Raw genomic sequence first — 15,721 nt, 5'->3', positions numbered from 1 at the left:
GCACACGGACAGTAACCGGGGGCCAGGATAGAACCTGGGTCCTCAGTGCCGTGAGGCCACAGTGCTAACCACTGTGTCACCTTGCTGCCCGTCCTAGGGGCTTTTCACGGTAAATTCATTGCAGCGTTAATGTAAGCAAACAATTATTCTTAACACTAATTTCTGTGGTTTCTGTTCTATCGCCCCCATGCTATGTGTGCGCACGCATGTAGTGGAGGGGAGGTTGTGGACATTTTTACATTTTTTGAATGTAAAATAAATAACTATAACGAGAGCTTGCTGAGGATTATTAGCAAATTGGGTCACGCAAACTGAGGGACTGGGAAAGCACATCACCACACACTTTAAAAATAGATCAAAGTATCTTCTGCTTATGGACAGGTGGTAAGAGGAAATAAGTACAGTTCACCAGTCTCTTACCTGTCCATAACACCACCATTCCTGTTTTCTTGACTCTGGAGTGCAGCGGTTCAAGAAGACAGCTCGCCACCACCTTCTGAAGGACAACTAGGGATGGGCAATAAATGCTGGCTAACCAGCATGCTATAAAAGAAAAAAAAGAAAGACACATTTTAATTATTTCCTGTGAAGCATGCTGCCCTGGTTCTCTCGCCTCTTTGTTCCTTTTCTATTCAGTTCACCTGGAAAATAGGCTTTGTTTCTCCAATGGACCACATTATTTTCCTCTATTTGTCTCACTATTTGAAAATAGGATCTTGGAATGCTTCCCTTCAGCTCATATACTATTCTACAAATGTTTACGGTATGCCTACCTTTCGGGTTTCTTCTGTTTTAGCAAAAATTCATTCATTGTTCTCTGGCTACTCATTCAACATTGAAATCAATACAGTAGATTTAATGGATAAAATGGAAAATAGAGGCAGTTTTTACCTTGCTTGCAATTAAAATATCAAAATATGAGAATTTGTTTTTAAAAAAAGGATGCGAAATAATATTCATAGATTACGATCTAGGCTAAAATAGAAAACGGCCTCTGATCATTTAACCTAACCCTCCCAGATTACAGCCCCACTATTGTCTTCTTACAGAGTACATTTTTAAAATCAGTCCCATGTCCTGGCCTCAACTAGCTGTTCAGCCTCTTGTATAAAGATGTTTCCCTGGCCACGCGCGAGCCTTGTCTACCTACCGCCGCTCACAGGAATATTTTTTTATTTTCTTTAATCCGTCGGGTTATGCGCCCATCCCGCCCGCAATCATGACGGTGGGTAAGAGCAGCAAGATGCTTCAGCATATCGACTACAGAATGAGATGCATCCTTCAGGACGGGCGCATTTTCATTGGAACCTTCAAGGCTTTTGATAAACACATGAACCTCATCCTCTGTGATTGCGATGAATTCAGGAAGATCAAGCCAAAAAACTCCAAGCAGCCCGAACGTGAGGAGAAACGTGTTCTTGGACTGGTCTTGCTTCGAGGTGAAACCCTGGTTTCCATGACTGTGCAAGGACCTCCTCCCAAAGATACTGGAATCGTCGCGTGCCTCTTGCTGGTGCTGCTGGAGGTCCCGGAATTGGCCAAACTGCAGGTTGTGGCGTTCCTGCTGGAGCATCAATGCCACAGGCCCCAGCTGGATTACCGGGTCCTGTCTGAGGAGTGGGAGGACCATCTCAGCAGGTGATGACACCTCAGGCGCGTGGAACTGTTGCAGCGGCTGCCGTCACATCCAGTATCGCAGCAGTGACTCAACAATATCCACCAGGTCGTGGAGGCCTACCGCCAATGGGACATAGAGCTCCCCCTTCAGGTATGATGGGCCCTCCTCCTGGTATGAGGCCACATATGGGTCCACCGATGGGAATGCAGAGCACCAATGGGGATGCCACCAGGAAAGCGAGATCCTCCACTACCTGGCATGCGACCACCAAGGCCATGAGAATAAAACTAACCTGATCGACTACTGTTTGACTGCTGTAATGGGGGTGGTGTCCTGAGCAGAGATTTTCCGAATCTTGCCATTTATAATGGCTGGTGGTTGCAATGCAATCACTGAAAAGTCTGGGACTTTTATGAGTAGATTGGCATTACCATAGAACCAATGAGATTTGTGTTTGCTTTTTATTGTAATATTTGACATTTTTATTAAAAGGATTTGGTTAAAAAAAACATTTTAAAGATGTTTCCCCTAATATATACCTTACATTTTTCTTTCGCCTCTACTCTACAACTCTGAATCTAGTTAGAAAGAGGAAGGAGTACATTTTTAAAAAATTTAAAATACTCAATTCAGTTTTTTTCCAATTAAGGGGTAATTTAGTGTGGCCAATCCATCTAACCTGTACATCTTTGGGTTTTGGGGGTAAGACCCATGCAGACACGGGGAGAATGTGCCAACTCCACACGGACCGTGACCCGGGGCTAGGATCGAATCCGAGTCCTCGCCGCCATGAAGCAGCAGTGCTAACCACTGCACCACCGTACCGCCCTAAGGAAGGAGTACATTTTTAATGTCAAATGGAAATTAATGCAGGAAAGAATTGAAGTAGAAAAGCGATGAAATGAGGAGAAAGGAATGAAAGGCATTGGTGATGAGCAAGGGACCATATTTTCAGGAATTCTCTTTATATAGTTCTAGAATACGAGAATATTTAGAGGCTAGCATAATCATTGATCTTGATTGCAAATAACGGTGATTAATTGTTCCATCCCTACCAATATCATAGTAAGAAGTCTTCCAACACCAGATTAAAGTCCAACAGGTTTATTTCGATTCACTAGCTTTTGGAGCACAGCTTCTTCCTCAGGCTCCTTCCTCACTGCTCCTTCCTCATTCATCTGAGGGAAGGAGCTGTGCTCCGAAAGCTAGTGAATCGAAACAAACCTGTTGGGACTTTAATCTGGTGTTGTAAGACTTCTTACTGTGCTCTCCCCGGTTCAAAGCCGGCGTCTCCACATCATGGCTACCAATATTGTGTAATGTTGATGAAATTGCATGTTAATTTTAAATTGGGACTTCAATTTTTATATATTTTTTAATTTGCAGGGCACGAATGGCTCTTTGCAGGACAGAAGATCAGTGGAGATATAGTTGATCTTGTGAATGTGCCTGAAGTTTTCTTTGTTGTGCCTGCCCAAGTACAAACAAATGCACTTGTGTTAACTATAGAGGTGTGTCTCTATTTTTGTAATAAGAACAGCAAACATTGCGAAATGAAAGGAATTTCATTTAAACAACCGTTACAACTCTCAAACATAGGTCAACAAACTGTTTCAAAAGTGAATCTCCCCTTCAGCTTTTAAACAAATGGCGTTACAAATTAAATCTTAGAAATTCCCTCTGCAGATAACTAAGAATCAAACAAAAATGTACATTTTAACTTTATACCATAAAGATCAGTTTGTTAAATATAATCTTTGAAAATAAGTTGACGCAATGGATTGATAAACTGCCCATTTATTTATAGTCACCCAAATTTGAATTCAGCCCAGTCCAATAGGATGAAGATCTTGGCATGACTTTGAACAGTCTAAATCCAGTCCCAATTGAGTATGGGCCTACAGCAGCAATATTCGTAATTTTAACATTCATGGAATTGCAATTCACAACTTCACTTATGCCACAAAGAAGGCTGGGTTCAGAAATAAAAATAGTGCACAAGGCCAATAAAGACACTTGATCTTCTGTGGTTGTATCTGAGACTCATTTTTGGCAAAATAGAGGGAGGTTTACTCTGCAGCTGGCTGTATTCGACCTGACCAGGAGTGTTTGAAATGGAAAAAAATGTCATTCCCCAACATTAGCCTCATTTGCCTTTGGGAACCACAACATTCAAAAAAAAACGAAAGCATATGCCTTTAGTAATTACTAATGTAAAAAATTCTGCATATAATTCTACTTTAAAATAGTAGCAAACACGGTTTCCTGTTGAAATAATTTTCTGTATTAAAGGTATCCAGGTAAAAAAGACTGAGGAAAATGCATTTAACCAGAGTTAATGCAGTTCTGTCCAAATTCTCAAAAAGTGAGAGAGCTCTCTGCATTCCTGGCTTGAGCTTTGAAGCATAGCCAATAGAAACTGGTTACAACAATAAAATTCCTAGTGCTGTCTCACAATTGTAATCAGTGCGATATTACTTATAAAACACAAACAGCTGTTATTTAGAACCAGAGTGATAAAGTGCCACATAAAATCAAGAGAATGGTGACATCATATTCTTTAAAAGCTTACAAATACCAAAATGTTTGTGTTTTAGTTTATTTCTATTTAAGCTTCTACCAATGAACAAATGAATTGGATGAAAATGAAAGAAATATTGTGCATATTTAAATCAGATATGAATAATGGCATATTAAACATCTCTCAGAATTTGTTCATTTTGATAAGTGAAAGCAGAAAGCACTTTGAATTCTGATAAAATCAAGTTAATGATTTGTAAGTCTGAACTGTAATATAATTTTGTCCGATTAAGATCAACAAACGTCAGCCCAACTCCTCTTTTACCAAAATGCAATTAATCTTAACAGTATTTGAGTTTTACAAACCAAAAACAAAGTGAACAGTGCTTTCTGTTGACTTCTGTGTGCATTTTTCTTTCAGTCAATGTGGCAAGTATCTTTGTATTTCTTAACTAGAAATGAACATTTTTAAATGTTCAGAAAGAACACATTTATCATACAACTGCTATGCATACTAACGCAATAAAGTTAATTAACTTTTTATGTAAATGGGAAATTGTGTTGTGATAAGTCTTCAAATACTTTTGGAGTAAATTTACTCCTAGTCTCACAACCACGTTGTCAGTTTTGTGCTTTGTGGCACAGAGACTAGCACATGCATTCTTATTTATAATAAGGCTATGCTAAACTTAGCATATAACCAATTTTGGTTCTTCAAAACACATTAATATAAAGGATATAAATTTATGCTAGCTTTTACAATACATATTGTACTATTGCATCAAAGGTTAGAAACTCAAAGCGAGTTATTATTTAGAAGTTGCATATTAAAAAATATGTTGTATCACACACTGGTTTTCCACATTTTATGTAGAACAGTCATGACATTTCCTTATTGTCCTGGTGTATGGCAGAAATGAATGATTTCTCTCACAATCACAGCCATAATTCAACCATGCAAATTAACTCATCACAGTATTGTAAATTTGCATTAACAGCAGTTACTTTTCAATCTAATAGAGTATTGTCTTGAGTGAAAACTGGTCATAGAACAGTAAAGTCCTCCAAAATAAATCTTAGACTTTTATTCTGTATGGGCTAGAGAATTTGTTTGCAGGTTATTCAATAATGTGACAGATAACATCAATATTCTTCCAGCAACATGAACTCGAAGAGTAAAAAGATTTGATTGGAGCTTGCATTGAAGTGATAGTTGTGTAATGCAGTAGACTTCATAGACTCATAAGTCTCGCCATCATGGCAGACGAGCCCAGAGGTCCGCCCCTGAACATGGCACTTAGCATTTTGCGGGGAAGAAAATGTGGGTGTTCATGCTTTTTCTCTTCCCCTTAAAGAGGTGTAGTACCCCTTTGGATTTGGTTCCGGGACACCATTGGGGGAGGTCATGTGTCCATTGGGGAAGGTCTTGTGTCCTTTGGAATTGTTAAAATTGGGCATAGATGTGTTTTGAAAAGTGCATTAATTGTGAAGCAAATTGGAACTGTCAAAGTTTCAAGAGGGCTTGTCAAAAGTGTAAAGAGGAACTGTTAAAATAATCTGTCAAAGAGAGCTATCAAAAATGTCAAGAGGAACTGACATAGGCACCTCTTAAAGGGAGCTGTTAAAATGAAAAGGCATTTAAAAAATCTGCTCTATAAATCTTTGCAAATAATTTCTGGAATGTTTAAAAAATAAATTTCTTGCAATTTCATTCATTCTGTTGACATAAACCTGAGGGTTTCCATTCCTGGATTAATGCTGCATAACTGATTTTGCAACCATTCATTTTCATATTAAGGTGCATCATTTCACTGTTTCATTGACACTCTTTGAAGTGGGACTATGAATTCTGATGTTATAAGGGATTATGCATTTGAATGAAATGTTTGGTTTTTTTCAGGCTTTAGGTAGTTGAGGAATTTCAGTGTCGTACATGGGTTTTATGAATGATGTTTTTTTCAATATATTAAAGTCTGCAATAGACGCTTCGAACTTTATTTTGTCGAATTGTATTTTGCTGCCTGGGTCCTGATGTCTGCCCATGATAGATACCGGATGTGTTGGCCTGGCAGGTGTAAGGACAAAGGGAACTCAGGGCATGGATTGGTCCCTGCACCAGGAATCTTCCTTCCAACTTCCAGTGTCACCCACCATGTCCACTGATATAGCTCCCCTCCGCGTTCACCATCATCCATGGGGATTCGAATTCTGATCCCCAGAGCACTACTGTGGATCTCTGGATTAGAGGTCCAGTGACAGTACCAATATGCTATTGGCTCCCTATCTGTGTATGAGACTCGTGGACCTAAATCCAGGCCATATTCATTGCAATGCAAGTTTGGAATAGTAGCAAAGTGCATTATTTCTAGCTTTAACAACTGCTGAATATTTTGAGTAACTTTGCATATAATACAACGCAAAAGCACTTAATGTCACAGGATTTCTGTTCTGACTGGTAAGCTGAATAATTGTGAAAACACAGGCATAAAATACAATAATAATAATAAATAATCTTTATTGTCACAAGTAGGCTTACATTAACACTGCAATGAAGTTACTGTGAAAAGCCCCTAGTCGTCATATTCCGGCGCCTGTTCGGGTACACAGGGAGAATTCAGAATGTCCAAATGATCTAATAGCATGTCTCTTGGGACTTGTGAGAGGAAACCGGAGCACCCGGAGGAAACCCATGCAGACACGGGGCGAATGTGCAGACTCCACACAGACAGTGACCCACGCCAGGAATCGAACCTGGGACCCTGGTGCTGTGAAGCTATAGTACAAACCACTATGCTACCGTGCTGCCCACCAAAACAGGTACATTTCAAACATCCTATAACTTGGGACTATGATACCAAATAAGTCTGTTTTTCATTTGGATAGTTAATGCAGATAATTATAAAAGTGTTTTGATTGCAGTTATAGAACAATAAATACTTGTTGCTTTATTTGGGGGAGATGGTGGTGTAGTGGTAATGTTACTGGACTAGAAATCCAGAGGCCCAGGCTAATGCTCTGAGAATACATTTTTGAAATCCCACCATTGCAGCCAGTGAAATGTAAATTCTGTTAATTAATAAATCTGGAATTGAAAGTTAATCTCCGTAATGGTACCCATGAACTATGATCAATTGTTGTACATCTCCTGTGGTTCATTAATGTCATTTATGGAAGGAAATCCACTCTCCTTACCTGGTCTGGCCGGCATGTGACTCCAGGCCTACACAATCTGGTTGACTCTTAACTACTCCCTGAAATGGCTTGACAAATCATCAGCTCAAGGGCAATTAGGGATGGGCAACAAATGCTGGCCAGCCAGCAGTGCCCACACCCAATGAAAGTATTGGTAAAACTTAGATTTTTCTTACTCAATTAGTAAGCAAGAAAGTATGAAAGCACACTGACAATAAGTATTTTCTTTAATTAATGTCAGTTGCACAAACGTACCAGTCAGAACTCTTTAAAAACTGTAAATCTCAGCCTTGAGCCCAGTTTAAAAACTGCTTGACAGTATTGTTCCGACTGTTTCCTTTGCAGACCATTTTGGTAGTCGGAACACTTTTCTTCACATACATGTATCAAAATTCCATATTAAATCAGATAAAATCAGAAAAAATGAAACCTGAACAAACCACATTGACCTCTAAGTTTGTTTTAAATATTGAACTAAGTTTGTGTTGAGTCTGTGAGTAGCCCACCAGTCTCCTGGATACAGCACTTCCTGGTTGGGTACATTTCCTTTAATCAGAATTGCATTACCTGGAAATTCACCTGTTCCAGATTCAAATTCAACATAAAGATAGTCTTTCTTGTAGTCATCGACAAGACTATCTCACTCACTATGCTCAGCTGCATGCCAATTAGAAGAGTGTTAGTCATGGAACTAACTGTCCGCGTGGAGTTTGCACATTCTTCCCGTGTTTGCGTGGGTTTCGCCCCCACAACCCAAAGATGTGCATGTTAGGTGGATTGGCCATGCTAAATTGCTCCTTAATTGGAAAAAATGAATTGGGGACTCTAAATTTATAATAAAAATTTTTAAATGCGTTATTTATGTTATATGTTCTTTATTTGGGCATCACCATTCTGTGACACACAGCACAGACGGATGCATGCATCTGCATTCTTATACCACTAGGTGGAGATTTATAAACTCCAGAAACCGGAGATCTCCGTACCTCTGCCTAGTAAATTCTGAATTTGGCCAGTTATCTCAGATGGTTAGAATATGGGGCTTAATAATGCCGATGTCATGGCTTCAATCCCTATTCCAGTTGAGATGTTCTTGAGATCTGCCTCTTCTACTTGCCCCATTGTGATACTGTATCCTGGCATCATTGAGCCATGATTAGAGATCCTCGAACCACCAGAGACAGTACATTAAGGGAAAGAGAGAGTAAATTCTGAGGAAATTTTGCTTTGTGTTTATTTTCTGTAAAGGTAGGCTAAGGTTGATCCACTAATATTAAGGGGCAGCACGATGGCGCAGTGGTTAGCACTGCTACTTCACAGTGTCGAGGATCAGGGTTCAATCCCGGCCCTGGGTCACATGTGGAATTTGCACATTCTCCCCGTGTCTGCATGGGTCTCACTCCCACAACCAAAAAAGATGTGCAGGGTAGTTGGATTGGCCATGTTAAATTGCGCCTTAATTGGAAAAAAAAGATTTGGGTCAGCTAATTTTTTTTTAATCCACCAGTATTACATAGAATATACAGAACAGTAATGGGCCAGTCGACTTAAATAGTCTGAGGGTGTTTATACTCCATTTAAGTAACAATAGATTGTTTCAGTAAAGGTGATTTTTAAAAAAAAATTTATTACAAGTGCTTGTATAAAAAGAAAAACAGCTTAATTACTTTTGTGTAAATAAAAATCTTGCTACGGTGTATTAACTTGAGCAACAGATGAGCCTCAATCAAGAGCTCCTGTTTCTATTTATTGCAGGGTTGTCTTTAATTTTTCATTAGATCTGTTCATTATAAAATGTCTGTCTTTTATACATCCATGTAAATTCCCAAGCATATAATTTACTATTGTATAATACTGCATTAATATTCATATTTACGCCTTTCCAGAGAGTTGCAACTCTCTGTAACTTGCCTATCTAATCTATGTATCTTTCATCGTACCTTGAAATTAAATTTTGCTGTTTCGCACTCTATCTCTATGGCTCTTCTACTGGTTTCCAGTTACTTTTATTTTTCACTGTCTGTCTCATAATGCTAATCTTTTTTTAACTGCATCAGCCAATGTATTTCTCCAATCTTTAACATAACAAAATTAATTTTAGTTACCAATATGAGATCAGGATGTCACACCAGAGTACAAAGTGGCTAATTTTCTTTTGGGAACTATGTTCATTTGAGCATGTTCCCCAAAATAGCTGAATAGAGTCATAGCTTATAGATTCATAGACATTTACAGCACAGAAGGAGGCTTGCTATCAACCTCATCATCAAGGAACAGTATGAAGAGTTAATAAAAAGGCAAATCCTTGGTGGGTGTCAGGCTTCAATTTATGAAGTCTTGCCTGGTACACCAATTTTGGAAATGCGTTTCCTCCCAATAGGTTCTCATTTATTTCATAAGCATGCATTATAACAAGTTCTGGGTTTCTATCAGAAGATTAAATTAATTATTGCGTTGTAAATGGTTAATTGTCTTTGACCATGATTAAATATGCTACTTGAAATCTCAAAGTATTTATTAATTAAACCTATTCTGAGAAAATGTAAACCCTGTTCCAAATTCCTTCCTCATTGTAACTTTTATAGATTAGCCTTTGAATCCAGGATTATACAGCTGTTTTATTAGATTATGGAAATGGATTACCACTGGTGAATTTGTGGAAAAGGTTCTGACCAAAACATTGTACAGGCTGTGCCAACCTATCTATTTCCATGTAGTGAAAACTGATTGATGGTCTTATTTAAGCTGTCAAAGACTTTACACATGAAGCATTAACTGCTTCTTTATTTTGTTAGCGGTTTAAAGGGGGTGATAAATTATTTGAGACAAAGATTAAATATTACTGCATAGACTGGTTAATAGTCGTAACGATTGGCGAAAGTAACCTGAGCCAGAATTACTGATGTTGATACCTCAAAGGACTTACTTAGAAAAAAGATCAGTAGACGTGGGAAGTTTCAATAATGTAAGAAATCATATAATCCATGAATGCAACATTTCCCTTCTAAATTTTGTTTTTAGCTGAGGTTATTGTGTAGTTTTTTGTATCTTCCTAGATGAAGTCCCACTTTATCAGATTTGCACAGGTGAGGTAGAATAGAGAGCCTTATCAACTGTCCAGGTAATAAATCAAAACACCAGCTATTGAAAAGCTACAATGTTTCAAATTCCCATTGTGGTTCACTGAGTGAATATGCCAAATTAATGCCAATAGTGCTGAATTTAGGTATAATTTTATGCTGTATGTTTTCATCGATGTATAATTCAATGTTGTCAAGCTCCAATTTTCCAAAAGTGGGACTGATCAAACCCATTCTGTAGGCTGTGTTCAGAGAACAGATTACACCAAAATTTCCACATGTAAAGTTCCCCTTAAAGTGAACGGGCAACTTACAGAGGGAAACTTTGCCCGAGAGAGGCTGACCTATAGCACACTTGGCTGAGCTTGAAAAATCCGGGCCAGGCAGAAACTCAGACAGGGTTACACTAAAAGGGAATGTGTGGTGAAAGGAAGGTTGAGTATTCAAAATTACACAGTGGAGACTTGTGGATAGTGCTTCCTTTGCTGACGTCCTGTCACAGGAGGGGGCCACACAATAGGTGGACATATTTAAGGGCTGAATTTTACACTTCAATGAAAACACAGCTGCCAGTTGGGTGAAGGCGGTTCGCTGAGTCATGCAGTCACCCAGGCCCTTTATACTTGACTCCCAATAAGAAAGAATAGTACTGAAAACAGGAGGAAGGTGAAAGGTCCTGTACTTGTTCATTGCTTGCGGCCCATTTCAGCAAACTGCAAACATAGCTTGAGCGTTGTTCACTCTCTAGGTGTTATTGCAAGTATTGTACACACAAGCAATGGCCTTTACACGTGTGCTTTTCATTGTACTGAAGCAGTGTTGGGATTTTTTTATGTTAGTGGCAGTAGCAGGAAAGGAACTGACCTGATGGGCTGGGTGGCTTCCTTCTGCACTGTAGGGATTTTATGGAAATTCTAAGTGCTAACTCTCCTGTGCTGTTAGGGGCTATTCCTGCTAAATTACTTCAGTGAATAAAGTTTTAAAGGAATTTTTCTATTTTTCATGAACATTTTCTTTAGTGAATTTTGTGCGGAAGAAGGATGTCAGCACTGAGAAACTGAATACTCCCAAAATTCGGGCAGCAACAAGTTGCGCCGCTGTCAGGCCTCTTCCGCCGACATGGTTTAAACCACCTCTGTGCCGGCGGGAGCAGGCGGCGGGAGCAGACCCCCTGGGGTCCTGGGGGGGCGCAGGGCGATTGGACCCCGGGGCGTGCCCCCACAGTGGCCTGGCCCACGATCAGGGCCCACCGATCGGAGGGCGGGTCTGTGCCGTGGGGGCACTCTTTTTCTTTTGCCGCCACCACGGCCTCCACCATGGCGGAGGCGGAAGAGACCCCCTCCACCGCGCATGCGCCGGTGGTGACATCAGCAGCTGCTGACGCTCCGGCGCATGCGCGGACTCACGGCGACCGGCGAAGGCCTTTCGGCCAGCCCCGACGCCGGGTGGCGTGGCGCCAAAGGCAGTCGGCGGAGCGGGAGCCACTCCGGCGCGGGCCTAGCACCTAAAGGTACGGAGAATTGCGCACATTTGGGGAGGCCCGACGCCGGAGTGGTTGGCGCCACTCCGCTACGCTGGGACCCCCCGCCCCGCCGGGTAGGGGAGAATTTCGCCCCTGGAGTCTTTCCAGAATTTTCTGCTTTTATTTTTGGTATAACACCGTCACAGTCAGAGCAATGATCCCTCCACTCTCTCCAATATTGGTAGAACTGTACCTCTGTCAGCATCAGTGAATTCATCTACCACCGGAAGAATATTTTTAATAATTATTTTCTTGAAAACTCACCTATTGGTAGCAACAACCATGGTGGTTGCTGAAGGATCCAGAAGAGAGCAAGACCGGCTCCGATTCTATTCTGAAGAAACCAATCCCCCCCCCCTCCCCCTCCCCGAGGCAGGTAAAAGGCATGTTCTGGGTGCAGGACATTAATACAAGACATTGGTCCTGTTGCACCTGTTTTACACATGTACACTGGAACAAGGTCTAATTTCCACTCCAGTATCTCTAATTATCACAAATCACTTTATGCTGCAACAAAACGGCAAAGTATTCTATTTGAAAATACTATCTGTCTTCCCTAATGCTCAAGATTTAGTGTGAACAGACATTAATATTTTAGAGGTATAAACTGCAAAATTGCATTGATCTAATTATATCAATTTGCCTTCATTTTAATATATTTGTGAAGCTCGCTTCTTTTAGATAGGCGCTTCCGTCACCCGAGGGCCTGCCGGATGATTGAGCAGGTCATACAATGGATGGAATTCATGCGAAATTGATTTCACAGTCCATTATGCCCATTTTGTACCTGTTTACAGGATGAAGCAGGCAACAAAACTGTTTAACTCACTGTGCCACTGTCAGCTTTTATAGGGAAATCATACTGTTAGATGTTCAAGCATCTTTAATTGAAGTTTAAGTAAATGCATTAATGAGTACTGAGTGTTCAATAATAAAAGACAGGTGTAAGATTGAAAAGGTTACTGCAGTGTTTCAAAGGGCTACAGAATTTTATAACCTGACTCTCAATCCAATAAGAAATCTTTTGCCATTTAAAATCGGAAAGCTACAGTAAATATTTTTTATCCCTTGCATGCAACCATAATACTAGCACTTTGAACTTGGGTTATATTCAGTCGTTAGGTTACTTGAGAAAGTAGGAGCCTACGATCTGTCTATTTATATGGTAGGCAGTTAATACTTCCTCCTCCATAAAAGGCTTTCCTAATGCACCATATATATTCAAGCATATTTTTGTGCTTCTTTGGTAATAGAGAACCAATGTAAATATTTTTACTTGGATTCCAACGGTCAGATTGCAAATAAATACTTCATTAATTATTGCTAGCTTTGTCAGAGAAGCATTGCTATTGAATATAATGGATTGGTCAATCATACTCAGTGGGCTGATTAATTTAATATAGTTCTGACCTTTAATAAGCTCCATTGTTGATGTTGACAGAAGCCAATGTACAGAATAACTTTAAATATATTCCAAATTGTAACAGAGCCTGCGGTGTCATTTCTACTCTAACACCAACTGCTACACAATCAGTATTGAAGGGAAAATAGTCTGAAGACACCAAGACACACATCAAACCCAATGAAGTTTAAAATAGATATTTCAATATTAGAGATTAATATTAAAGTACCAATTTCTGGTCTTGTTCACCTTACTTTATGACCAAACTAAATACACAGAAGTGCAACATGTATTTATAAACTCTGCAGTTCAAATCTCAATTCCAACGCAGAGCCTTGCTGAATGGAATTGCAGATCAGAGAACGTGGCACAGAAGTCAGCACGGCCCATTTGCAGCACTCCTTATTTTGTAGCCATTTTTTATAATGGCTGGAAAATTGGAATCAAGTGGATCAGGGACATTTGACCGCTTGTGTTTTATTTTCAGTCTGCACTGAGTAAAGTATCACAATTTCAAGGGTCATATCTAAAGAATGAAACAGACATTTTTCTTCCTGAGTTCTCTGCCTGAAGGCAGGTCCAACCCACAGTACCATGATCCACCACAGATCGGCATGGAGGCAGGTCCTGAACCCATTCCAGACGGAGGAGGGAAATCAAACCCTAAGCTGTTGCCACCAATCTGATCCAAGCCAGACATCCAGCCAACTAGCTCCCTGAAGACTTGCTGTAGCAAGATGCACTTTTCCGTATATGTTGTAGACTGGAGCTATGGGTAGTGATGATGGAGGTTCCCATTTTCTTTCATGACTGACCAGGAATCTCTCCTGCTCTGACCATCTAGCATTGGCATATATTGGAAGGATTTACAAGTTGATATTCAACCTGTTACGCTGCATTATGAGCGCATCTCACATGGCCAATAAATAAATCCCAGAGGATGATTTGAACTTGGAGCTTCTGGCTGAGAGGCTATTACTCTACCTCAAGACCTCCTGGGCAACGTTCTATGAATATTATATTTCAATGGGTTTCAAAGCATGAATAAAACCCTGCAGTTTTCTATAAAAAGTACTTATTTAGTAATTGGTTGAGATTCTATTTACTTTAATCAGCTGAAATGGGCATTGATTCAAGGTATCCCATTTAATAGTGTTACCTTTGGCAAGAAGCTTTGCTGAAGATTAGCAGGCATTACCCATACGTTTGTTCATACTATACACATTGCTATACAATGAAAACAGTAAACAAACATAATGGGTCAGTTCTAGCTGTTCCAGAAATCTAACCTGTCTGACACTCCAAAGATGCATATTACGAATTTGTGAAAATCTGTATTAGCCATGAACACAGCTACTTTTGTGCATTAGTGCCTTTTTATAAACTTAATCAGTGACCAAAGTCATTAATCTTTTTTTAAAAAGGCTGCCATCTGTGTGAAATTTAAGTTGCAACTCATTTCCTGATAAAAATGTGCCAGAATGTCTCAGCAAACCAAGTTATAGAGGACTGTTGTGTATAGGGTAGTCAACAAGTTCCGATATATCAAATGTGATTTATTTCCCATTACTCAACAGTGCATGGTTTGACCTGTTTCTTTCATATATTTTCATTCTGCCTTTTGGATAATGTACAGATTAAACAAAAGTCTTATACTGCACAAGTTTCAATGCCCATGTTCAGGAAATACTTCAACATGCACGTATTAGTGCCTCTACCTCGAGCATGAATGTTCTCCCTTGGTTTCTTAAACAAGAGTACTCTTATAATACATTCACCAACAACCCAGCAATCTAACTTATTACAATACTACACTGCAAATATGTAAAAATAGTTATAATCATATATAAACGTTATAATGCTTGAATAGCATCTTCCCAAATTAATCTTCATTAAGCTTCGTACTATTCATATTTATTTTTCTCCTTCATTTTGATACTTTTTGTTTTATCTTTAGAAATAAGAGACTAGCAACTAAATGGTGTTGATCTCCAAAACTCAATTTCACCCCAATTTCTAAAACCAAGTGGGCCAGAATTGGCTGTGGCAGGGCATCTAACAGCATCTGATACGCATTAGATTTGCCTTACATGTTCAGGTTTTTATGTTTGATGAGTTCCAGTTGACTGAAAGTGTGAGTTGTTATTGGCACAGTGAGGGAGAGAGGGCACCTGGGACCTTAGTGAGCAGGACACACAACTTTATATCTCCTTAACCAAGCAGACCGAGGATTGGAAAAATAAATAGCACAAGGGCTGAAAAGAAAGTGTCAATTGGAGGGAATAAATTCAATGTGATCTTAAAATTGAGGATACACAAGAGGCCAGAATTAAAGCAGCGCACATATCCCGGCCAGCTCTGGGCTGGAGGAAACTGCAGAGATTTGG

At 39.7% G+C, this 15,721-nt stretch overlaps 1 protein-coding gene and 1 pseudogene across 1 annotated transcript in view; both read left to right on the top strand.

Moving 5' to 3' along the window:
* Positions 1-6,135, top strand: part of nhlrc2 (NHL repeat containing 2) — a 90,563-nt gene extending 84,428 nt beyond the window's left edge. Inside the window, exon 11 of the mRNA XM_038822044.1 lies at positions 3,005-6,135. Coding sequence (XP_038677972.1) covers positions 3,005-3,261 — 257 coding nt within the window. The 3' untranslated portion in view covers positions 3,262-6,135. The remainder of the gene's footprint in view (positions 1-3,004) is intronic.
* LOC119979589 lies at positions 1,116-2,118 on the top strand (annotated as a pseudogene).
* Positions 6,136-15,721: the final 9,586 nt, after the last annotated feature.

Source organism: Scyliorhinus canicula, chromosome 16, assembly GCF_902713615.1.
Source record: "Scyliorhinus canicula chromosome 16, sScyCan1.1, whole genome shotgun sequence".
Classification (NCBI taxonomy): Eukaryota; Metazoa; Chordata; class Chondrichthyes; order Carcharhiniformes; family Scyliorhinidae; genus Scyliorhinus; species Scyliorhinus canicula.
This window is presented reverse-complemented; position numbering and strand designations above follow the sequence as displayed.